Source organism: Candoia aspera, chromosome 1 (assembly GCF_035149785.1).
Source record: "Candoia aspera isolate rCanAsp1 chromosome 1, rCanAsp1.hap2, whole genome shotgun sequence".
In the NCBI taxonomy this organism is placed as follows: domain Eukaryota; kingdom Metazoa; phylum Chordata; class Lepidosauria; order Squamata; family Boidae; genus Candoia; species Candoia aspera.
In genome coordinates, this window is record NC_086153.1 from 273,928,334 (window position 1) to 273,955,018 (window position 26,685).

The 26,685-nt window shown below is 38.4% G+C and overlaps 1 protein-coding gene across 12 annotated transcripts in view; it reads left to right on the top strand.

The window, feature by feature from the left end:
• Window positions 1-26,685, top strand: part of GPHN (gephyrin) — a 276,493-nt gene that overhangs the window by 26,623 nt on the left and 223,185 nt on the right. For all 12 annotated transcript variants that reach the window (XM_063289771.1, XM_063289780.1, XM_063289767.1 and 9 more), the window contains exon 2: window positions 16,121-16,199. In XM_063289771.1, coding sequence (XP_063145841.1) covers window positions 16,121-16,199 — 79 coding nt within the window. The remainder of the gene's footprint in view (window positions 1-16,120; window positions 16,200-26,685) is intronic.

The following is a 26,685-nucleotide window of genomic DNA, read 5'->3' on the forward strand; positions in this document are numbered from 1 at the left end:
AGGCTCTTCCAGCAGAGAGGTTCTGTGAAGAAACACTATTTTGGTCAATAGCTCTTAGTAAGGCTACTGTGCATGTTGATATAACCTTGGAGAGAGGTTATAATGTAACTTTGTTCATTTGTAAAGAGTTCAGTGACATGGGTAAATCAGCATCAGCCACAATTTTCTGGCTTTGGACACTGAAGCTTGCTTTCACACAAAGGCCTTGACATCCAAAAAAGTCTATTGCATAAAATTGCCAAAATTTGTGAGATTTTGATCTTTAAAAATATTATTAATGATTTTGGGTAACTACACTGATACCCACTATAGATTGTTCAGTAAAAGCAAGGGAAGAAACTATGTTACAGATTGCATTTAATTCCTGAAACTGATTACATTCTAGATAGATAGACAAAGCTGCTTTTGCTAGATGGGGAGAAACAGAATGAGGAAGAATCTGCTGAAGAGATCCTTGTAAAATTTGCCAAGTGCTTCAGGAAAGAGGACTGAATCTAATAGAAATACATTTCAGATACTATATTCTTTTCAACCCAACCCAGACTGAATTTATTAGTAATCAATTGAAAAATACTCTGATAGATATAGAAATGAGGGATAGAAATCTAACAAACAAGAAGTATAATCTATTTAATACATTTATATTTAATATATAATTATAGACTTCTATCTGAAATCAGTAATGTACAAATTTCCATGGTGGAAATTATAACAGTCAGATACTCTGTGGTATTATCATACACCAAAATAGTAACCATAAATACCATTGTATGTTTTAAAAAATAATTGAAATAACATCTCATAACATTCACTCAATTCTAATCAACTCCAGGAAGACAGTGAAGTTAAAACTTCATTTTTTTTTAACATGGCAATGGTGTGGAGGTGTGTCAAAGAGGCTCAACTGTTATGATTGATTTTGAGATGTTTGAGATGTATTATGGGGGAAAGTTGGAGTGAATCTTGGCCAGAGCGTTTGGCAGCCAGGTGATCTGTGGGGTGATGCCTGTGGCACTGGGAGGAGAGATGCTGTGTGAGTGGAACTTTGCTTTGCCCAGATCGGGCACTGGCAAGGCAGGAGGATGGCTGGTGATAGATCCAAGATGCATTTTCATCATTGTGGTTGGGACTTCCCTTCAGCAGAGGGTCTGCAGAGAGTGGATGGTGTTTCCAACCTTGGAGGCTTCAGAGCGCTAGGGATCAGTTGATTTGGGCTCAGCTGGCTGGTGGTACCTGCTGGAGGCTGGATAGTGCCACAACTCAGTAGAGGAAGCAGCAGGAGAGGAGAGGATCTACCTGCAGCCTCCATCTTGAGTCTGGTGCTGGGGACAGAGCAGGGGCTGGTTGGCTCACACCAGCTCAATGAAGTGGCAGTGGCTACAGCGTTCCAGTGGTGAGGACCTTTGGGGGGGGGGGTGGAGGACTCAGGCGCTTGGGTGAATATCAGCAGCAGGAGTGGGACTAGTTCCTGCAGCTACCGCTTGACCAGCCATGTGGATTAGCAGCCATACTGGCAGTCTCCATTGCCTTCCCCCCAGGACTCAGGACTAGAATGGACTGGACTTTGCCTGATGGCTGGGATGCTGGGGCAGGCCTAGGAAAACATCACTTTGTGGGACCCTGGCTGTGTGGAGGAGAAGATCTGGGAATTATACTGTCTGAGACTTGTTTCAGAAGTGGAGGCTCAGTGGGGTTGTGCTGGCCTCCTGCCCGCATGTATGAGATGGGGGGGGGCTAAGCCCAATTTGCTGGCCTGTTGAATGTGGGTCTCTCCTGTGACCTGGGTAAGAGCAGGGTGGCTGGGGGAGGGGGAGGGGGAGGGAGAAAGAGAGAGTGTTTTGATAGGTGGAAGAGAGGAGCTGCCCCAGGCACAGGTTCTGAGTACAAGGCAGAAGTGCTAGGTGCTGGGGTTGAGGTGTACCTTCCTGCTAGGAATGGAAGGTATTCAAAAGTATGGTTGATTTGGGATGTGCCAGAGGCGACTGGGCAGGGAGCGGTATTGAGGTAATGACGGGCATGGGGGATATGGCGGGAGGCAGGGCAGGCTGCTCTCAGGGAAGGCATGCCCAGTGGTTAACACCAGTTTCACTTTCCAGCCCCCTGTGCTCAGACCCAAAGCCTGGTCTCCAGCTACTACTGCTCAGTGCCAGCTCAGCCTGTAATAAAGCTTACCTCTGATTGTGGATGAGAGGGCTGACCTGGTCTGCATTACTGAGACCTGGTTGGGCACAGAGTGGGATGTTCCTTTCTCAGAAATGTGCCCTCCCAAGTTTCAAGTGTGGCACCAGCTGCAACTCCAAGGCAGGGGTAGTGGTGTGGCTATCGTTATTTGGGAGTCTCTAGTGGCCTTTAGGGGCACTGCCCCAGACATAGCCAGATGCAAGGCTCTCTTTGTGAAGTCAGGGGATAGAGATCAGTGGGGCTTGCTGCTTGCCTACCTTCCTACCTGCAGGGTGGCAGCAACCCTGCCCAAACTCCTGGACTCCGTGGTGGATTTGGCAGTGGAGTTTTCCAGGCTTATGGTTCTGGGGAACTTCACTCTGCCTTCTCTGGGCTCAGAGTCAGGTGGCCTGGGAGTTCATGGCCATTATGGCAGTCATGGACCTGGTCCAGCTTATTGATGGCCTAACTCACAGAGGAGGTCACAACTGGATCTGGTCTTTGTCTCAGGGCAGAGGCAAGGTGATTTAGGGGACGTTAACATCAGGCCCCTGCCATGGACAGATCACTCCCTCTTGGCCCTGGAGTTCTCTGCAGCTGCCTCCCACAGCAGGGAGGTTGGGCGATTTGACAGCTCGCCCCAGGTGACTGATGGACCCAGTAGGGTTTTCAGAGGGATGTTGGGGTTATTCCTGAGGCTCCAGTGCACAATTTGGCTGAGGCCTTGGTTGTGGCCTGGAATGAGCACACAAGGGCCTTGGATCGGATTGTGCCGGTGCAGATTCTCTGTGATGTGGATCCCATAGGACCCCTTGGTTTACAGCAGGGCTTGGGGAAATTAAACAACACAAGAGATGCTTAGAGCCCTGCTGGAGGAAGACAAGGGATGAAACTGACCGAGCACAGGTACAGGCCTTTATTAGGACTTACCTTGTGGTGGTAAGAGTGGCAAAGTGTGCTTATTTCCCATTGCATCAGCAAATGGCCAGCAGTCCTTTTTCAGATGACCTGGGCCCTCCTGGGTAGGTGGGGGCCAAGCGAGCCCTTGCCTGCAATAGTCTCTGTGAGGACTATTCTGGGCATCTGTCAGATAAAGTCACTCAGCTTTGTTCGGAGTTGGACTCTGGCTGGGCAGATCAGTGGAAGTGACTTAGGGACGTCCTAGCTCAGTTATCTGGAAAGAGTTTATGCTGGTCAATCCTGAGGAAGTAGACAGGGCCCTTACTGTTGTGAGCTCTGCCACGGACCCATGCCCCTCCTGGTTGGTTAAGGCCTCCCATGAGGTGGCATGTGGTTGGATCCAAGCAGTAGTAAATGCCTCCTTGTGGGAGGGGGTGCTTCTGCCAGCCTTGAAAGAGGTGGTGGTTTGCCCCCTCCTCAAGAGGCCATACTTGGCCCCTATGGTTTTGGATAACTTCCATCCAGTCTCCAACCTTCTCTTTTTGAGGAAGGTTGTTGAGAGGGTGGTAAGCTCCCAGCTACAGAGGGCCTTGGATGAAGCGGATTATCTGGACTCTTTTCAGTCAGGATTCAGGCTGGGTTATAGTATCAAGACAGCATTGGTCACACTTGTGGATGACCTTTGGGGGGGTCGGGATGAGGGGGTCCAAGGGTAATTTTTATTTGTTTCTTATGGATTGTTGTGAGCTGCCTAGAATCATCATGTGAGATAGGCGGCCACATACTGTAAGTCCAACAAACAAAGAAACAAAAGTCTGTATAAGTGCCTCAAAAGAGGTGCTGTCCATGGCAAGGGCCTGATGTTAATGTCCCCTAACCCCAAATCACCTTGCCTCTGCCCTGAGACAAAGACCAGATCCAGTTGTGACCCCCTCCGTGAGTTGGGCCATCAATAAGCTGGACCAGGTCCATGGCTACCATAATGGCCATGAACTCCCAGGCCACCTGACACTGAGCCCAGAGAAGGCAGAGTGAATCCCCCAGAACCATAAGCCTGGAGAACTCCACTGCCAAATTTACCATGGAGTCCAGGAGTTTGGGCAGGGTCACTCAGCATGCTTTTGAATGCTGAGGAGTATGCAAAAAGCATCTCTTTTCAAAGCATTAGGCAGGCACACTTTTGCCCCAGGCTCTTGTGGCTGCTTCAGAAACTACACCAGCCGTATCTACATGTATGTGCATGTGCAATCACATTTTCATTTTTTTTCCAAGCAAAGTAAGTATACATTCAAACATACACAGAGACAGTTGGGAGAACTATGGTGACAACCCTGTGTGCCTCGAAAAGATGTGATTGCTTTAATTATTGGGCAGGTCACACTTTTCCATTCAAGGGCCAATCTGGAGGTCTTCCTGGATTCACAGCTCCTGCTGAAAGAGGTGGCAATTGTGGCCAGGAAGGCCTTTGGTACACCAGTTCACCCTTTCCTAGATTGGAGCCCCTCCAGACAGTGACTCATGCCCTGGTCAAGCCCAGGGTCACATCTTGACTACTGCGATGTCCTCTACATGTCCAGAATGCAGCAGCACAGGCAGTTATGTACATATCTTAATATGCCCATGTAACACCTCTGCTTTGTGAGCTGCACAAATTTCCAGTTTGTTTCCAGGTGTGATTCAAGGTGCTGATTGTTACCTGTAAAGCCCTACATGGCATAGGGTCTGCTTACCTGAGAACTGCCTATCTCCCATAGTGTCTGCCTGGCTGATTCAGTCTTGCAGGTTAGGCACACTCTGGGTCCCTTTGATTAAACAATATCCTCTATCAGGAGCACAGAAGTGTGCCTCCTCTGTAGCAGCGCCTGCCCTCTGGAATATGGTTCCCCCTGAGATCTAGATGGCCCCCACTCTTCTGTTGTTTAGAAGGGCCTTAAAGACCTGGTCCTTAGCCCAGGCCTTTGGCGAGAGAGAGTGAAGACCCTTTGCTTTGTCCCTGTTCAGTTTGTCACTCTTCCCATATTTTAAATTTAATTTAACTTAACTTAATTTAATTTAATTTTACTGGTTATTTTTGTATTTTCCTTGTTTTAGTTGTGGGCTTCCCAGAGTTGTTGGGAGTCAGACAGCTTACAAATATTGATAAATAAATGAAATTATTCAAAAATAACTGTATGTGTTGCAGAGCATTCTGAAGTACCTCTTTTTAAGATTTCCATAGCCTTGCTAAAAATGTACAGGTTTTTCTTTGTACTTGTTTGAAGGGATCATGTTCTTGACCATTAACCAAATTCAGGAAATATATATTTTATTGAACTGTCTATCTGAACTTCTTCACCAAGAAGAAAACAAAAATCTCAGTAAAATTATCTTGAAGGAGGGGGAGGGAAGAGGTCTAACTGAAGATTTAGAGAAGATTTAAATAAATAAGACTTGACTTTCATGTTATGTTTACAGCTTTGCGTGCAGATAAAAATGACCACCAGATTATGAAATTTTGAAAATTATATTTCAAATTACATAAAACACTGTGTTTATATATAAAAGTGGTAAAAAGCAAGTCTATAGATAATTTTTACCTAGCTACTTATTTATAGGCTTGTGGTCCAAATTGCACCCAGAAAATTTACTGCTGTTACGATGTTTCTTGCTTGAAAAAAAGCAACCTGGTTCTAGTAGCAGTTACATATTTGCAGATGCTGTCAGTGTATATGTTACAGGTAAGTGAGAACTAAATCAGTTTCTTACCAGGAGTCTATAATATATTAGAAATGCAAACAAGCATTGAATGAAAACAAGAACATTTAATTTCAATTGTCCCATCAATTTTTGTGAAAATGCCTACAACAGAAAGTTCTAAATTCTGGGCAATAAAGTAAAAGACCCCTTACAGTTTGGGAACTTCCTCAAATATGACATTTTTTCCTTCTTGCAGTTTGGTTCAGTGTGTGTGTGTGTGTCTGTGTGTGTGTGTATAGTTTTCGAAGGGATGTATGTGTGTTGTATCTGAATTTCAGCATGTATCGATCACCATATTCAAGAATTTACAGATACATAATCACTGAAGAGTTTTCTTTGAGACAAAGTGTATAAAGCTATAATAGAAAGCTATAATAACTTCATGGGACTTCGTGCAGAAATAAGAGAATGCTTTATGTATATTCTGTGAACAATTCAGTGGATAGTTTCCTGCCTTATAGATAACAAGATTGGGGCAAATGTAAGTTTTAATAATGTTTTGGTTAGTTTCTGATGGCAGATCCTTAATACGTTCAACTGAAATACGAATTATTAGTTCTAATTAAGGACTGCAACTTTATATTTATGTAATGCTTTGGCAAGTGGTAGATTATTTAAGTTGAACTCTAAACTTTTTGTTATGCAAAGATCAATAATTTGTCTTTTATTTTGTTAAATTGATAAACCTTCTGAAGCTGAGTAGTTTTCATGTTGTTAATCATAAACTGCAATTTCAGGAAGTGCTGTGAATACTGAACTTTTTAGTGTATAATAATATGAATTTTTAATTCTCAACACTGTTTAACAGCAACAACAAAACCTTTTTACAGTACTTCTTCAGAACTTATGAACCTGTATGGATCAAACCAATGGGTTATTTAGTCCTGTATTTTCTCCCACTCCGGCCTTACATTTCATGTGCTTGTCTCTAGCCCTCTTCAGCCCCAGGTGGTGCCATGCTGAATGGCAAGAACTGAATAAAGGTTTTATTCACATTGAAGCCAGTGCAAATAGAACTTGGTTCAAACTTTGATACTAAGTTCTGGATTGAAAGGGAGGGCATGATGAAATGGCACATTAGCACATGTCCATCTAACTTTTATATTTGACAGATATTCTGGACTGCAGAGGGATATAGTTTTCAATGGTTTTCATATGCACAATTTAGAGAAAGATTTAACATAGATAAAAAAGTAATGAATTAAACAACATAAGGTGGAATTTGGAAATGAATTATGTATGAATGATGAACATGTGATTGCAGAAATATATAAACTTTTGTTAAGATTTGAAACGGAAGAGGAACAAGTTAAGGACTGCACAATAAAATGGGCTATGAATTTTGCTTATAATATACAGATGGATAAATGGGAGAGAATGTGGGTAAATGGGGTGAAATTCATATTGTGTTATAATTTAAGAGAGAACTTTTATAAAATGGTGTATCATTATTATATGACACCTGAGAAATTATCAAGGATGTATAAAGGTACTTCAAACCAATGTTGGAAATGTCAAAAATGTGAAGGGACATTTTACCATGCAAGGTGGACTTGTGAAAAAGCCAGAAAATTCTGGATACACATACATACAATGATACAAAGAATTTTAAAGGTTAATATTGAGAAAAAGCCAGAACTTTTTTTATTGGGACTTATGGATAGCCAGTTAGAAAATACTCATGGAAGACTGATTTTATATGTGGTAACTGCAGCAAGATTATGATACAATATGCACAATGATGGAGGAAATTCCCACAGTGGAGGAATTGATTCTGAAGGTGGCAGAATTGGCAGAAATGACAAAACTGATCTGTCTCGTCAGGGACAAAACAATAAGTACTCTTTTAAAAGACTAGAAACCTTTTATGGACTTTTTGCTGAAATTAGAAAAAAGTGAATGGTGATTTATGGATTTGATGATTGAAAAAGGGTTAAATAAGGGGCTGAAGGGATTTCTGTAATACCAAAGATGGAGGAAGGGTATATGAGTTTGTTTATACCTGTTGAAAAAAAGGTCAGAAGCCGCTTATTTTTTCTGATTCTTGTTTCTTTAACTAACTTCCTTCTTTCTCCTCTCTCTCTCTCTCCTTGTTGCTTTTTGCACTTTCTTTTTCTTTCTTTTTCTTATTTTTTCTTTAGGTGTGTATTTTACTTATGGAAAAATTCTTAGTGTAAATAAACAAATATATTCACAAATATTAGGGGTAATGTGTAAACATCGTTCATGTCTGCATGGAAATATTCTAAAGGCTATTAGCTTGTGATATGACATATATTGCATGATTAGAGTATGGTGCAGTCTAGAGTTGAATACTTTCGTTTTGCCTTGTCCTAGAGACTTCACTATATTTCCATTAACAAAGATATTTTTAGTAATGAATTATTTTATCTTTAGATAGCTCACAGAATCTAATTTAGTGGTATTAAGGCATCTAGAGTCTGATTTTGCAATTGGCTATTAATAACAGTTTGAGATTTTCAGCACCTCTTAAAATAAAAGAGCGAAACACTTAATTATATGTCTTTTATACAAGCCCCTTTGTTACAGTTACAGAACAGCAACTCTTGTCAAAGTTTTGCCAATTTTTTCTAGAATTAGGAAGTGTTTTTATCTATAGAGAATCACAGATGCGTTCCTTTGCAATTTTCTTAATTTTATCTTTTTAATTCAGTGTTCTCATTTTTATTTCTTTTTTCTGTTTGTAATACCTTGTGTTTTTCTTTTTAATTCTTTAAAAAGTATGTGTCAGGTAAATGAAAATAAATGGCTAGGGGCCATAAAATATCAAATATGTTTCTTTTGAATTCATGTTTCCTATGATCTTAAAATAAGACTAGTTCAATAGATGGTTTTATTTCATGTTGACTGGCTATCCCAGACAATATTTAAGAAAGGCTGGCTGTCAGCTTCATTATGTTGGAAGTATAAAATGATGGCATACTTACACATGTGATGTGGGCTTGCCCCACCATTGTTCCATTTTAGTTTAAGTTCCATAAGTGTTTATATGGTTTATGAAATAATATGATTTAAAATGTGAATGCAATTTTGAATTATATACCAAAAATTGTGAATTTATCACCATCACAGCTATGTACCTAGCAAGCAAGTGACATAGCAAAAAAACTGACTCTCTCAAGATGGAAAGTAATAAACTGAATGTACAGTTTTGAATTGATGTGTTCACTGTTTGCTTTTGAATTAACTCTATCAATTTGACTGCTCAGTACTACTTCATAAGGTCAATGTTTTGGGGACTTCCGGGGAAAAAATGGTGAACTGGTGCTGATGACCGCAGCCAAATGAAGAGCCAGTGAGTAGACATGCTCTTCGCAATTCCTCTCCAGGCAAGGAGAGGACATGAGATCACCCACAAGTGCTCCATACAGTTGCTCCTCGCAAGGAGACCACAAGACAGTGCTGTCTCGTGGGTTTAGAGCTCTGGGAGATGAGGGAATAGCCATCCTGCTCAAACGACAGTCAGCACTTTCAAAAGGACACTGGTTTCGCATACTTCCTTTTCTAATCACTTTTGGATATTACTTGTTAACTGCTTTTCAGCTATTAGGAACCTTTGGATCAACAAGTTTTACAGCATTGAGTGAGTTTCCTTCAATCCTTAGCGAAAAAAGTTTTAAACACAAGTTTAAGGACTTAAAATTTTTGTGGGGAGGTAAATAAATAACAAAAGTGTGATTAGAACTTTGATTTTGGAATTAATTATAAGAATCCTTGGGAAAATGCTTTTCTTAATTCTCTTAAACAAAAACATGATAGGATGAGACTTTGAAGATTGGACACTAGAGGGAACCAGAAAGAACTAAAGATTACAATTAAAGGAGAAGAACACTTAAATTTGACTGATTAATACAGAAAGGAGCAAAATATTTTAACATTGGACATATTGAAGGATATTTTTGCACAATGGACCCTGTTTTAAGAGTGTCTGCTTTATGGCAACCAGCTTGATTGATAACTGGCAAATAGAGGGAGAAAATGTAGAAGCAGTGAAAGACTTTGTATTCCTAGGTACAAATATTACTGCAGATGCTGACTGCAGTCAGGAAATCAGAAGACGCTTAATCCTTGGGAGAAGAGCAATGACAAATCTCGATAAAATAGTTAAGAGCAGAGACATCACACTGACAACAAAGGCCCACATAGTTAAAGCAATGGTGTTCCCTGTAGTAACATATGGCTGCGAGAGCTGGACCATAAGGAAGGCTGAGAGAAGGAAAATCGATGCTTTTGAACTGTGATGTTGGAGGAAAATTCTGAGAGTGCCTTGGACAGCAAGAAGATCAAACCAGTCCATCCTCCAGGAAATAAAGCCAGACTGCTCACTTGCGGGAATGATATTAAAGGCAAAACTGAAATACTTTGGCCACATAATGAGAAGACAGGACACCCTGGAGAAGATGCTGATGCTAGGGAGAGTGGAAGGCAAAAGGAAGAGGGGCCGACCAAGGGCAAGATGGATGGATGATATTCTAGAGGTGACGGACTCGTCCCTGGGGGAGCTGGGGGTGTTGACGACCGACAGGAAGCTCTGGTGTGGGCTGGTCCATGAAGTCACGAAGAGTCGGAAGCGACTAAACGAATAAACAACAACAATTGAAACTGATCTGAAAGTGGTATTAAAAATGACAGGCTACAAGAATGATAGGGAAAAGTTGCTACACTGGACATACAAAAGAAACCAACTAATGTCTTAATAATTAAAAGGGATATACAAATAACAAACCAAGAGAGTGACCTGGATAATTTTCCCTTATTGGATTTACAAAAGAGGCTTGTTAAAACTTTGAAGAATTTTGTGAGAAGGGACAAAGAAAACATTGAAAGAAATCAATTGCTCTAAGATATATAAAGTGAGGTAATTCTTGTTCTTTTAAGAATGTTAAGAACTACTGGGAAAAGATGTATATTGCAATTTTAAAGGTTTTTAAATTGGATGTACATTAGAACTTATCCCTTATAATATTTTGTTTCAAATAATTATTTGTATTATAAGAGTAAGATTTTTTATGTATAGTGGTAGAAGGTACTATTAGGGGAACAATACAATAAAGTTAATGGATTTGATAGAGAAAGCTAAACTGATTATAGGGATGAGAGATAATATTTAGTTTAAATTTGTTTCTGGTGAAAAACTACTTTTGGGCTTTTTGTTTTTAACTGAAGAAAATGATGCTATAGTTAGGAATCTTGATTATTAAGCTGAAATGTATTATAGAAATAATGTTTACTATAGTTAAAATTGGAGTAAGAGATTGATGTATTTTCTGTGTATATGCTGTAGAGAGTCGGCAGTTATTCTTTTTATATCTTTTTCTATTTCTGCACCTTTTTAGTTTGTCTCTCTTTTTTTAGTTTTCTTCCAATATTTTTCTATCTTTTCATGTTTTATCTATACTTTGAAAACATAATAAAAGTTTTTTTAAAAAAAACTAATATATTGATGCTGCTATACAAAATCAGGTAATTTGCTATACAGAATCAGATAATCCCATGATCTTCAGAGAAATGTATATGGTAAAGTTTTCACAAGCATATCCAAAGTTAATTGTTTTTATTTAGTGTAATACATTTTACAGATTGACAAATGTATCAGTAAGAATACTTAATGCTTAGAAATTCAAGAAAACCTATGTTTTAGAGTAAGTAAAAAGTAAAATCTGAAATCTTCACTAACTTTCTGTGCCTTGATTATTCTGTTTGTATGGAAAAGTGGGATGTAAGTCACATAATTTCTGTCAGATGCATGAATAACAGTTTTAAAAAGTAGAGGCTGAAACTATGCAATGCCTTCCGTAGTTGGCTCAACTAAGGACATTTTCTAAGATGTTTATTTTTATATTTTCTATGTCATACCTGTTTATAGAAACCTGCATTTCTGAATTATCTGCATTTTACTCATGAATTATATTTCACCAGTCATTGTTTTACAGAGTTTATCTAAGGCATGTTTAAAGAACACAATTTTGTTACACAAAACTGCTTGGACAGCCCTGTTGCAGCACATCTGCAGCCACATTGGCTTAATTTCTTTTTTGTTTAAAGCCATATTACCACACAAAAACCAGACTGTTCATATGCCTTAAACACTGAACTGATTAGGGAGCATTGGGTGAGGAGAAAGAGACAGGAATTGATAGTAAGTAAAGAAATGAGAAGTTGTACAAGTTATTAAAATGTGAACTTGATCTATGGAAGACTAGCTCTGCAAGTTGCAGTTTACTGTGCTCAGTTTCATTGTGCAGAAGCACACAGTGCTAATCGTTGTGTCTTTTATTGGACATATGTGGATATTAAAAAAATATGCTGATGTTAGAATCCAAAAAGGCATATAAAAAGATTGGGTTTGTGCTATGAGCTAAGCCATAATTTGTTATCTGTTGCTTGTTGCATAAGCTGTAATTGCATAATATATAAATAATATTAAGCAAAAACTTAACAAACTACTTTCTGGCTTAAGGATGCATGTGAGCCAGGTCAAATTCTAATGTTTGCTGTTCAGCTAAATATCTTATGGTTCGGTTTTAATTTCTTTTAAGTACATCTCCTGGCATGTGGATCTGTTGGTCCGAACACATATTTGTTTACAGCCAGTAAAACCTCTAATACCTTTTTTGTCTGCTTCTTGTTAATTGAGATTTTGATTATTTTTAATACATAGGAGAGGAAGATTTTATATTTTTTAGCTATCAGGGATCTTCCTTCTTTACATGGATTTTAATAATATTTAGTAGTTTTAAATAGATTTGATATGAATTTCATGATGATTTAACTTGTTTATTTTGTTTTAACGTATTTCATGTATATAAATGGTTTAAATTTTAATGTAAACCATGCTGAACTGTTTAAGAAGGGCTGCATAAAAATAAATCGATAAGAATAAAATAAATCATAATGTTTACCTCTTAATGGAACAAAATTGCTGAGCCATCAGCTTAAAATATTTTCATATTTTAGAATTTGTACAATATTTATCAGAATGTAATAGTGTAGCAAACTGTAATTGGAGAAGGAGCACTTGAATATAAGGCAGTAATTTTGGTAGTGCAAAAACATGGTTTGGTGTTATCTAGATGGCCTCACAAGGACAATCTTTGACATACAAACACAATTTCTAATTTACTATTGTTTGAAGCATGGTGTACGAGATATTTAGTTGTTTATAAAAACAAATATTAAAGTTCAAAATTTCAGATTGGAAGCACAATTTTTGAAGAATCCATCTTCCATCATGGAGGTATTTCTGAACCATTTTCATCCTGGATACACATGCAATAGCTGTTGCCAAGAATGCATGTATGCAGCTTTGCTTGGTTTTTCAATTGCATCATTACAGAAGTCTGAATTACTTAATATTCAAATATATAACATAAACATAAACATATACACACATACCACAGTGGTTAACATCTTAAAGTGGTGTATACAAGTGAAATAAGGCATGAAAAATTATTCAATGTTAAAAATGTACAGTGGATAAAAATAACTGGATGCTTTCTGTTGCTTGAAGATTTTAGTGTGAATTGCTCTCTGATGTGTATCTTATGTTAATAGACAGTACTCAGTTATATTAGTCGTACTTATGGGTAGTTGTATGTATGTGGTTTATATTGTTTTGTATTGTGAGCTACCCAAAGTTATTTGCTTGAGGGGGTGTTAATAAATTTCCTAAATAAATAGATTTCCAGTAACACAGCAACACCTGTTCTTCTTAAAATACAAATAAATAAATTTATGTGGGTAAAAATAATTAAATAGTTTTCCAAGATGTTTCCTTCATTCTCCAGTGAGAGCCTTTGCTAGATCTTCTTTCTTTCAGTGAATGGAAGAAACATTCTCACCCAATAAGTGTATGACTTTTCATTAGGCTATCATAAAAGTAGTGATGAAGTAGAGATCACCAGTCTGGCTCCAATACGTCCATGTATCATTCAATAATATGACATAGTATTTTCAGAAATATTAAATTTATTTCCCAGAGTTTTATAATTTCACACTTAACAATTGATACTTACCAGCCATACTCTGATACTGGCTTTTCAGTATTATTCTTTACCTGGCCCTTTGGACCATAATATACTGGAGTCCCGATTGGATGATGCTGTTGTTGCTGTTTGGATCACCATTTTCTTGTTTATTTGTATATTTGCTGTTTTGTAATCTTTTTGTTGTTAAACATATAAAAAATTAAGCAAAAGTGCTAGAAACATATATTCCAGTCTTACAGATAGATAAGGAAAAACATAGTTTGATATTCCATTCAGTTTTTACCTTCCACTCCCTAACCCTGCAGGAAGAGTGTGAGAGAACTGTCCTTCCTACCTCCTTCTATTTCTAATGGTAAAGAAAAACAGTAAAATTGTAAAAGAAACTTCAGTGTCATGATTTATATCCTCCTCAAGCCCAGTATTGGTAAGATGCTAATTTACTTAACTTATTTATTAGATTTGTATAGCCACCCATCTCACATATGTGATTCTGGATGGCTCACAACAGTTAAAAAAACAGCAAGAATAATAAAAATATGAATACTGTAAACATAACAAAGATACAACTATACTAAAAACACTATTAAAAGTCAGCAGGTAAATACAAGCCATACATGTCATTCAGTACAACCATTGAAAAGGCTCACTAGTACTACTGGACCACCAAGCATGGTAGCACAGCCATGTCTTCAGGCTCTTCCTAAAGGCCAGAAGGGTAAGGGCCAGTCTTAGGTTCTGAGGGAATGATGTTCCAAAGGGTGGGCGCCACAGCAGAAAAGGTCCTCTTCCTGGGTTCCATCAGATGACATTTCTTAGTGGACAGGACCCATAATATGCTTCTACTGCCAGGTCTGATAGGACAGGTAGATGTAACTGGGGAGAGGTGGTCCCTTAGTATCCTGGTCCATGCCATGTAGGGATTTATAGGTCATTACCAGGACCTTGAATTGCACCTGGAAGCACACTGGTAGCCGATGCCGCTTGCAGAGAGGAAGTGTAACATGCGCTGCTCAAGCAATGCATTTAACTGCCCACACTGCCACATTTTGCACCAGCTATGGCTTCTGAATGCTCTTCAAGGCAGCCCCATGTGGAGCGCATTACAGTAATCTATTTAGGAGGTAACCAGGGCATGAGTGACTGAACCTCCCAGTCCAGGAAAGATGGGCTCAACCACAGTATTCTGGGAAGGTTCGTTCATCCAAGCTTCTAATTGATTCCATGCCAAGGCATCCTTTTCCTTGCGTTGTTTGTGTGAGGAAGCATTTTCATTTGTAGAGTTTAATAAGGCTACGGTAGATTTTGTAGACAGAATTTGGAATGCAAAAACTGACTAAACCTACATAATGGTTTCTACAAATGTTGGCAGCATCTGTTTGTAATGGAATCTGGATATGGTACTCATTTCAGCTGATGTCAACTCTGAATAGACTGCCTCCTATTTTAGCCATACTAGGTTTCTGTAATTGGCTAGAAGTGCTAAGTAATTTTCAGTTATTTTAGCCACTGCACAGTTTACCTCATTTTCAGCAATTATTTAGGTTATTTTGAAATTTAATCTTATCCTTCATAGGGTTAGTAGATTTGTTCGACTTTTCTGTCTTCTGCAGATTGTACATGGTCTGTAAGCTATTATGGCTGGAAATTATATGTATCTTTTTCAGATGGAGCATCCAATAAAGTTGAGCAAAGCAGCATAATCAATTAGCATACTACAATGTGTCAACATTTAGTCCTTGCAAAGAGTTAAATTCGGACTGTTTAGCATTGTAATTTGTTCCACTTACTTGAAAATAATTAAGTGTCACTGACTTATTCTGGATTCAAGGTAGAATTGATACAATACACAAATGCACTTCCACCAAGTACTATTTTATAACATTTCTTCCCAGAGTGTATTTTACCATTAAAGCCAGTTTTGCAGGTTGGCTTATAAAAACAAAACAGATCCATCACTGTCATACTTGTGGTCTTCTCTTCTAATTAATGGTGGAGGAAGTTGTGTGACTGAGTTCACAACTAAAATATTGTAGTGTTTTTTTTAGTTAGGGTTTGGTTTAGTATTACTATTATTATTATTATTAATAACATTATTATTATTTTTACTATTCAGTATTCTGACATGACATGGTGTTTTTTCAATCGTATCTACAAATTTGTTAAAACCTTAAAATAAAAGTATATTGCAGTACTTGAACCCTGAGGCTCTTTGCTAACATTTTACCATGAAACTGATTTCTATTAGCTGGGTTAAAGATGGTACATGGTTCACATGTTTTTATTTCTTATATTTTTCTCTATTATTTTCTTTTTAGTGAGTGACAGTTGCTTCAGGAACCTTGCAGAAGATCGCAGTGGGATAAACCTCAAAGACCTCATCCAGGATCCTTCCTTGTGAGTGCTTATTTCCAAGTGTGAATAACAGATTTCTAATTGACAAACACACATATTTAAGGCTATGTAGAACATTCAGAAAGGTGCTTTCCAAAGCAAATTGGCATCAGTGAAACACCCTTCTCAAAGCACTTTAACAGCCACATCTTATGAAAGACTTATGCAGCTGCTTCAATGAAGGTCCTTGGTTGTCTGTGTTTATGTATGCATTGGCAGCACTTCCAATGGAAGTGCTTACTAAGCTGAAGTAGCGTGAGTGAGCCTTCTGAAGTATGTGGCTACCTTAATGCTTTGACAAGAGGTTTTCACTGTTGCTAACACATTCCTTAAAGCACCTCTTTTAAATATTTGCATAGTTCATATTTACACACAAGAACACACATACACAGATACATGCATACGTCCAAAACATAACTCATCATCTCCTATTCAGATTGCAATAGAACTTTCAGAAATAAAAAACATTATCAGAAATCTCCAGAGTTGACTATAAGTAAGGCAATATTTCATTTTGGCTGTAGTTATACACAGCTATGAAATTGGAAGCTAAGGTTCATGTCTGAACCAGTATGTTTCATATTCAATAATGATGGCATGGAATGCCTTGTAGAAACCTCAGAAGCTTCATAAGGCACCATAGAGCTAGGACAGTATAGGACACTTTAGCTGATATCTGAATCTAAAACATCAAGCTTTATTTGTAATGTTAAGAGTCTAGGAGACAAAAGCCTGATTATTACTGTATGATAATAATCAGTAAACAGATCACAGAAAGAAGAACTTGAGTGGGAGGAGCCAAGAAGAGCAGTTAGTAAAATGCATACTACCAGGCTACTCAGACACAATTTTCAGTGAAATCTTTGCAACCATTTCTTTTCTTATTACTAGTTTATCATAAGATTTCATGTATGTAATTTGATATAACACCATGCACTGTCTCTGTAGAAATATACCTTCCACTAGAAATTATTCAAGTTACTTTTACAGATAAAAGTAAGAATGCTTGTGTCCTACATAATTTCTTTCTCCTCCACATCTTCCTTCTCTTTCTTGGATGTTGTACAGAAGCATTGCCTTACTTACATTTGTTTTGTAATATTTATATTCTTAATTAATCCTGAGTTAGGTTATAATGTAACCAAGTTGGTCAGAAATTTGGCTTTGCTAAAATGTACTGGGAATTGAACAGCTGTGATTCTATTACTCTTCCTATAATATTAAAATCTTGTTTACAGTTTTAAAAATGTGTGTAAGGGCAGGTCATAATTGGTGATAATTGGTTTTTGGCTGGTGGAAGATTACAATTCATGGCTGAAGGGAACAGAGGTGAGAAGGAGCAAGCCTTCCAGTCTGAGAGATCTCTGCTGGAAGAATATTTTGAAAACAGGAGCTGGTAGCTACAGAGAAGTGGGGGGTTGTGGTGAATCTTCAACAAAGCAGGAAAGAATTAAAGACTTTATACAGAGAACTGATCAGCCTTATTTCTGATCCCAACTAAATATACTTTAGTAGTGATGAAATCTAATGAGGCTCATATGATAGAACATCATATTTCAGGTACCTTTGTCATAAAATATAATTATTAAAGTGTGTCAGAAACAAATAGTAACCCAACATAGCTGTCTTATTGGAACTGTGACTCCTTTGTTGCCTGTTAATGATAGCCGACTAACTAGTATATTTTGGACCATTTATAGTTAATGGAAACTGTTCAAAGATAGCCCATTTTTCAGTAATCTAAATACAATCTGGCTAAGGTTTATGTTGCTATAATCTGATACAGATGTTATATAATGGCTGTTGGTTAATCAAGATAACTTGGGCAAAAAATGTTCTTATTATCATCTGTCACATAACACCCAACTTAAAGCAAGATTTCCCTCAAATTGTAAATGTGGCTTCATTACTAGGCTCATTAAGGCTGCTCTCCTGTGCTTGTTTAGCTGGAAGAAGCACCATTGGTACAAGAGGCACAGTTCCATGATTACTAACCTGATGGTTTAATCACAGCTGCAATTCCAGTTACCTGAAAGACCATTCTCACAGTATTTCTAGGGGATTTCCTTTATTTCCATTTTAAAGAGTACATTATTTCTTTCTCATTAATTGGTTAATAAGTTCTCAGCTGTGCTTTTGTGACCACAAAATTGGTGTAGAAGGGTGTAAAAATATCACAGAACATTTTAGTGTCCTCTGTGTGTCTTTAATTTTTCCTCTGAACAGATGGAGGGAGAAGGGGTGAGGGGAAGAGTAGGAAAAATTAATTTCTTTAATAAGAGGCAATCCAGGTCAAACAATCTATTAAGATGGAGAAAATGTAAAAGTGTATACACCATCTGTGTCAGGACATAGATAGCTTAGTATTTTTATCAATAGAAACATGAGACCCAAGTCTGGAAGAAGAAAAATTCTGAGCCTGGAATTTCCAGACTGAGATCTTTTCCGAGAAATTCTGTGATACATTGGTTGAACTGAAGTGCCTGTCCAATTTAACATCCTCTTGTAGTTTCCTCTTTAACATCTTCTTGTAATTCTTCAGCTCTTGCTGGAGGATTTGTTTAGGATTTGACCTGGAGGAAGAGGCTGGTTTGATAAATAACACAGATGTGGCTTAGAGAGGGGGAATTGTGGGAGATGTGCTAAGAAACATTTATAAATATAATATTAACTTCCTGCTCCTTTATCTGTCCTGGTGCTAGAAGCTATTGTTTGTTGGCAGCTGCAGTCTAATTGAGGGCCTTACCTAAGAAATGTTAGCAGCTAGGGACTGACTTTCTCAGGGAAAGGCTTGAATTAAGTCTGGCTGATAAGAGCAGCCTCCTGAGAGAGGGTCATTCTTTTGAAAGAGTTGCTTAAGATATAAGAGCACTTGCATATCTGCTTTATTGTGTTTTGCATTGTGGTTGTTTCCAGGTGACAGGCATGATGAGTCTGAGCCCAGCCTATATCTGGATGAGGATAGAGGGCCAGGTGTGGTAGGAGTGGTAAGGGTATTAGTGTCTACATATTCAGTTGATGGAGATCAGTACAGATTTCTGAAAAAGTATATGTGTGTAGATAGTCAGTCTGTAGAGTAATATATTACCCATTGTTTCAGTTTGGATATGGACAGGAACAGGAAGGCATGGCCTAAGTTCTAAAAATGACAGCCAGAAGTAAATAGGGCAGGAGGAGAAAGACTGGTCATTGCAACAGAAGAAAGCATTGAAATATCACAGTGATCCCTTCTGCTGCTCTCTCTCAAACAACTTGTACAGTATTGTTGGATCCTAAGGTTTGAAGGTTATGATATTAAATGTCAGTAAATAATAAACACCTGTTCATTTTGAACTTGATTCAGGGTGGGAAAGCCTTTTTGGAATATATTATTAAGTTCTGCTGGATAAAAGTGTGCATGGAACTGTGCTTTGCTCCATGAATGGAACAAACACTACTCTTTAAATTCTGTTGCTCCATTCCATTCCAGCTGATTTTCAGTATCCAAATGGTCTGCTCTGGGTTCTGTCATTATGGAATCAGAAACAAATCTGGAATAGCTAGATGTAGCAAACAGTAGAATGTTGAGGCTGTTGAGATCTGGTGTAACACTAGATGGCAGCAGGGAGAGAAAGAAGAAAGTCTGACATTTTGCTGCCATCCAGTATTTGCTGGGTGGGAAGTATTAAGTTCTTTAAAAGCCCACCCCAATATTTAAAGAAAGATGTACCTTGTAGACTAGCTGCAAAAAAGGGATCATAGTTTGTATTTGAAAAAAGGAAAGTTCATCCTGGGAAACACACACACACACACAAATTCCAATTGGCTGACATCCATCCTAGATATAAATTAAATTTATCATCAGACTACTCTGTAGTTTAAATAACAAAAGTTACAGTCATGCACTCACTTTCTTTAATACTTGAAGTGCTACAGAAGAACTGAAGTAAACCAGCAAATCAAGAAGTTCAAATATGCTTTTGTCGTAAAATGCATCACTTACTATATCATAAAATATCAGATTGGAAGGATCTGGGAGATCATTTAATCCAGCCCTTTGCCTAGTGCAGGAATCTACCGTGGAGCCTCTGTTTAACCACCTCTGTTTAACAACAGGGCATGAGAGAATTAACAGAGTGCTGTTCACACACACAGCTTTAGCAGGCCAACCACAATAGTTTTCTTCACATTTTTAAATGGTTGGTGAAGTTACAAAACACAAGAGTGCAACAGTGGTGATAGTCAAACACTCCAAGAGCTAACCAATCAAAATTACTGTCTCCTTTTCAAATGCACTTGAAGTCAAACATTCCAAAGTAAGCAATATTCATACAACTTTTGGAGAAAAAAAAGAAGACTAAGTTGAGAGTTTGATGAGTTCAACTGTGCAGATGCAGTCTGTGCCTACTCTTTTGTCCTCTTCATGGTGGAGCTATCAATGTGCCTTTGAAGAAGAGAATCACTGAGTGCATACAGAAAGGCATCTATAGTCTCAGCTTCAACAAGAAGAGACCAAGAGCATACACCAAATAGATACACTGCACAAACAACTGAACCAACTTTTTTTACACACACAACTTTGATATTACCTCCAGTTTTCTACCTGTTTTTCTTTTGAAAACAACACCTATTAACCCATGTGTATAACATCCTGCCTCCCCACAGGAATTCTAATAGAAACAGAAATAGCTAATCTTACAGGCAGTCAGGCAATGCCATAATGAATGGGGATGGGAAAAATGTCCTCTCTTATTCTGCTTTCTGGATTGTGTGGTCTGTCACTTGCCAGAATATCACTTCCATGCTACATGTGAATGTGTTCATTAAGTACATGTGGCCTCAGAGCTACCACACCCTGTTTGACCTGGTTAGGTCAGGAACTAGAGACCAACAACAACATCATTGGGCATGTGTGTTTGTGTGGCAGTGAGGTTGAGCAAATGTAGGAAAGCCATGGGAGGGATGATGGATGAATTGCATTGCAACTAAGATGGTACTCTATAAACCCACAGGAAGTCTCTTTCAGCACAGACCTCACTCACAGGTGATGCTCAGACTTCAAGAAACAACTAGGTATCCCATGTGATAGCAGCCAGTGTGCATTTCTTCAGTGACATGAGCCAGGGACTCATTGCAGTATGATTTGCTCCAGTGAGCAAGTGACTGCCTCAGAGTGCAACTCAGTGAATTGATGTTGCCTCTCACCATTGACCACATCTGGACATTGACAGCTGTCTTGAGATTTTTCAAAGAGAGCACATTTTATTCCTGCAGCCTGTAAGGCCTTTCTAGCTAAGGTTACTCTCAGCTTTGGTATGGTATTTAAATTTGTACCCTTACAAAGTTTGGTGCCCTGGAAGCTGTTCAGTCTAAGTCTATAGGAGTTATCCTTGCAGTTCCAAGATGTTTTAAGAATACTGCCTTACTGTTAGAGATAGGTTTGGTTTCCATGGATGCCAGAGTTTTAATCTTATGAAAACTATCTTATTAATTTCTAGTGGAAGTTAATTTTTTCCCATAAGTGAGTCTGGCCTCACTGCTTCTCAGAGACCATTTTAAGTCAACTTAGCTAATTATGGGTTGAAGATGCTGGGAGTCTTCTTAAGCAGCATATCTGGGATATTGATTTTCAACCTAATTTAAGCCTAATAACTAATCCCACAATTTTTTTATTTTTTTAGTTGGAATGTGCCATTGCTCTCTTCCTTCCATTAATAATTTTTTTTTCCAGTCCTTCACTATGGTCAGGTTGGACACACTACCCTCTGCAATCTTGTTGGGGTATTATAAAAATATATTTTTATATCAGTGCATATGCCCATGTGGGGACAGCTCTGTAGAGTCCCTGAGGCATATGCTCCTCTGCTGTTCTCTTTACAGGGAATGTCATATGACACTATATATCCCATTTTAAAGAAATACCCTGGTAGAGAGTACGAAGCTTATGTCTTGCTTCTTCTGTCTGACCAGGATTCTGATGGTCAGGTTACTCAGTCTTGTGCTTCTATTTTTTTACTTGCGATTGAAGAACTGTGTTAATTTTGGTGATTGCCACTATCATCTTTCTTACTTTTTATGTTATTTGATTGTATTTTATGCTTACCTTTTATTATATCTATAGATTTTAAGTATATATGTCTCTGTATATATTTAACGGACATATTTAATGTAAATTGTATTTTCTGGCTATAAGGCTGTAATGAAGATTAATCTTACTCTTAAAACCTGGACATGGACAGGCTGCTTCCTGTAGTCTGAAGAAGCAAGGAGCTACCTCTCAGGCCTCTTCCATGACAGCTCAGGGACGTCCAGCAAGGAGAGGTTCATGTTAAAAGAATATGAATTGTTCCACCAAGTCAGCGCTCAGGTGTGAGTGATAGCGTGTCACTATATTACCTGTCCTGGAGAAGACTCTCTTACTTGGGATACTGATTGGTAGGCAAAAGATGTACTGCCAGGTAATCATTGCCAGATCTGACCATATGTTAGCCCTGGTTACCCAAAACTGGACTGAGTCTGTCCCCTGGCTATTATCTAGCACAAAACAGAATGTTCCTCATTACTGATAAGTCAATGAACAAAACCCTTCTTCTCCCAGGCAGTAGACCAAGCATCCTTCCCTCGATTTGAGGTTGGTGCTTATGAGCCTGCCAAGGAAATCTCATGTCAGAACAGTAGCCCTGATGCTTCTGTTGCAAGGAGAGGAGAGTCCACTGGATGGCCCATTCCCCTCCTTCTGGCTGCAGTCTAATCATCTGCCATCTACCTTTTGAGAAAAAAAGACCTCATTTTATGTTTCTACTATGGAGTCCCAGGACACCTAGCCAAGACTTACATTACTGAAGTATAGATCTCTGAGTCAGTGCCACACCTATGAAACTGTAGGCCACATAGCAAGCAAGTCCACAAATTGCTCCAGAGCCTCATCTTCAGGAAATGTCAAAGGGTCCTCTCCCAAGAGCTTGGCAGGGGAGCCCCCTTAAATGTGTAACAACAAGCAAGTGCATTTTAATATTCCTGTTATTCTTTGCACAATTTCAGACATAGAAATACAATTCTCTACTCTTTTAGACTTGGGTGTTACAGTCAATCTGATAGATGAGACTACAGTATAGGAGTTTAAATTACTCACATACTTTTTAGAGAAAGCTATGCTTGTGAAAAGATCGGTGAGCAAGTACTTCACGTTGGACCTATTTTGCAACATACAACACTGCTGCGGCTAAAAATAAACCATCATACAGGATTATTTCCACTCTGTATCACAGCTTCCTTGCATGGCTCCATAATATTGGATATTGATTAGCTACAATTTGTAACCTAGGTGTCCACTCAGAGCAAGAGATAATTTCTGTTCCATCTTAAAAGTGTAGCATTGCAATTTGCAGGCTTCCCATTCTTCCCCTTCACTGGCACAGCTTTCTGAATGTCCTTCCTTCCCAGCAAAGTATGCAGGCTTTGCTGGTGTTTTGGAGGAAGATGAAACAACTACCTTGCCTTCTCATTGGGCATGTGATTGTTCCATCAAACTTGAAGCCAGTAGCTCAGGTCCCAGCTAAGATATAATACCCCATGTCTACTCAAGCCATGTTGGAGGAGTTTCTGGACAATAGTCTGAAGAAAGATTTTATTTACCTTTCTCAATCCTCAGTGTCTGCACCAACGTTTTTCATCCCTAAGAGGGATCATTCTTTGAGGACTGTGCATAACTATAGACTATACATTGTAGTAATTAAGGATCACTACCCACTACTTCTTATTTTAGAGTACTGGCCTGCCTTCAAAAGGCAAGCATTTTCACTGAGTTGGACTTGAAAGGCACACACAATTTGGTCAGAATGAAAGAAGGCCACAAGTGTTTAACAGCCATTGATAGCAAGTATGCAAAATTAAATAGCAATGCTTGTGTCACAGTCTTCTCTAGATTCATGAATCTTTCTGATGTTTTGGACAAATATGTAGTGGTGTACTTGGTTGACATACTGTTGTTTTTTTTTCAGAAGACCCATCTTTGCATGTGACTCCCATCAGAAATGTCTTAGAGATACTCTGCATGCACAAACATTTTGCTAAGTTGGAAAAATGTGTGTTTGATCTTCCCTAGTTGGACTATTTGGGGTATAAGACCTCTTCAGAAGGAATACAAATGCATCCTGCAAAAGTACAATCCATACTGTCATGGTAGGCACCTTGAAGTATGAAGGATGTCCAGCATTTTCTGGGCTTTGCCAATTCCTATAGAGAATTCATCCCTAATTTTGTAGGACATACATTCAAATAGTCTTTTCAAGCAAACAGCATTTCAAGGCTTGAAAATGTTTTTCTTTTCCCAGCCAATACTCAGATATCTGGACCTCTCTCATCCCTTTGTGTGCAAATGGATGCCTTGGCCCTGGCCTTGGCAGTGTTCTCCTCCAAGCATCAAAAGAGAGAGGGGAAGATCTCCTGCCTTATGCATTTTATTGCAGACTGCTGCTACCAGCTGAAAGGAACTATGTTTTCAATAAAGGGTTGCTTGCTATAAAAGCAGCATTCCAGCAATGAAGCCATTTCTTGGAGGGAGCAACCCACCCAGTGTGGGTACACAATGCTCACAAAAATTTGGAGCACTTGCAGAAAGCAAAAATCCTCACATCACATCAGGTGGGCACAAATTTTTATCCGATTTCAATTTGTATGTCTCATATATGCCTGGCTCACAAAACAAGCTACCAGATGCACATCATGTAAACCTGAATGATCTTCCATGTCCGTCCCTCTGTACTACAATCCTGAAGCTAAATAACTTTGCTCTTCCTTGAGTATAGACTTCTGGAAAGGTTGGGGGCAGGGAGGCAGGTAGTTGAGCTGTTGGATTAGAGTGAATTACAGTGAAAACAGAATTCATATGTCAGGGCTCGGATGATGAACTCCATGGAGCCCCGAAGACTGAGCCTTCCCATTTCTCTATGAATGACAGACTGTTGCTTCACAACAGCTGCTTATATGTTCCCTTTCCTATGATGGAATGGCTGGATATGAGGAAGTACCTTACACTGGGTGCTCAAACCTTATATTGGCTGCTCAAAGAGTTGCCAGTAGTGGCCAAGGATGATAGCAGATATCAAGGACTGTTTCATCCTTTTTGGTTTGCTTGTTTAAAGTAATATTTTTCTTTAAAAAATAAATAATAAAAGATAAAATACAAACAGTATAAAGAAAATAGAATAATAAAATATATGTAGAAAAATACAAGTAAACATGGGATCTAAAATGTTACAAAGATTTTCAATATAAGCTTAGTTACTTGTGGAGCTAAGAAATGTGAGATCTCACTTTTGGAAGGAAGATCTAAGTCACAATTAAATGTTAAGAACATGTGACTAACAGTATCAATTACTAATTAGAATTTTAGGCTGTGTTTAATTAAATCAACACAAGAAATCTGATTTCTTATGAAGTTATAATATAGACTTTAAAAATTAAAAAAAAAAAGACAAATTTGGGTTGTGGTACAAATCCACATACCAAGTTATAGTCCACAAATGGTTTCCAATTAGAAATAAATTCTACATCTGATTTACTTTTTAAATATGAAATTATTTTGTGTAGTGAAGCATGGTACTACAAGTTAATTAGCCATTTTTTCAAGGAAGGAATTAAACAACATTTCCAATAAGAAGCATATAATATTCTTGCTGCAGTTAACATATACATACAAAGCTAGTTCAGTATACTTCAAAGGAATCCATGGTTTAGTAAAATTTAATAAAAATATCTCAGGTTGCAAAGGGAATTCAATTTTCAAGATTTATTTCATTCCAATATTAATCATTTTCCAGAATGGTTGTGTTTTATATCATTGCAACCAAATAAATGTGAAAAAATTATCCAACTTGCTCATTACTCTTCCAAAATGAATTATTCATTTTGGCAATCAGAATTGGAGTTAATGTGCCAATGATAAAGCATCTTACACCAATTTTCTCTAAATATAATTTTCTAAGTAAATTTAGTATTCTTCCATTGAAATTCCCATTGTTGCATCTCTATTAAAGTACTGTGTTCAAATTATTTTTTTTTAAAGAACTGTATTAATTTCCAGAATATAGTTAAAATACAAAATGTAGAATATAGAAAGGTAAAGGTAAAGGTTTCCCTTGACGTAAAGTCCAGTCGAATCCGACTCTAGGGGGCGGTGCTCATCTCCGTTTCTAAGCCTTGGAGCCGGCGTTGTCCGTAGACACTTCCGGGTCATGTGGCCAGCATGACGACTCGGAACGCCGTTACCTTCCCGCCGAAGCGGTACCTATTGATCTACTCACATTTGCATGTTTTCGAACTGCTAGGTGAGCAGGAGCTGGGATTAACAACGGGAGCTCACCCCGCCGCGCGGTTTCGAACCGCCGACCTTCCGATCGACAGCTCAGCGGTTTAACCCGCAGCGCCACCGCGTCCCAGTCAGAATATAGAAAAGATAAAGAAAAAAGAACAACGATAAAAGTGCAGAAATAGGGAGAAAACAGAAACA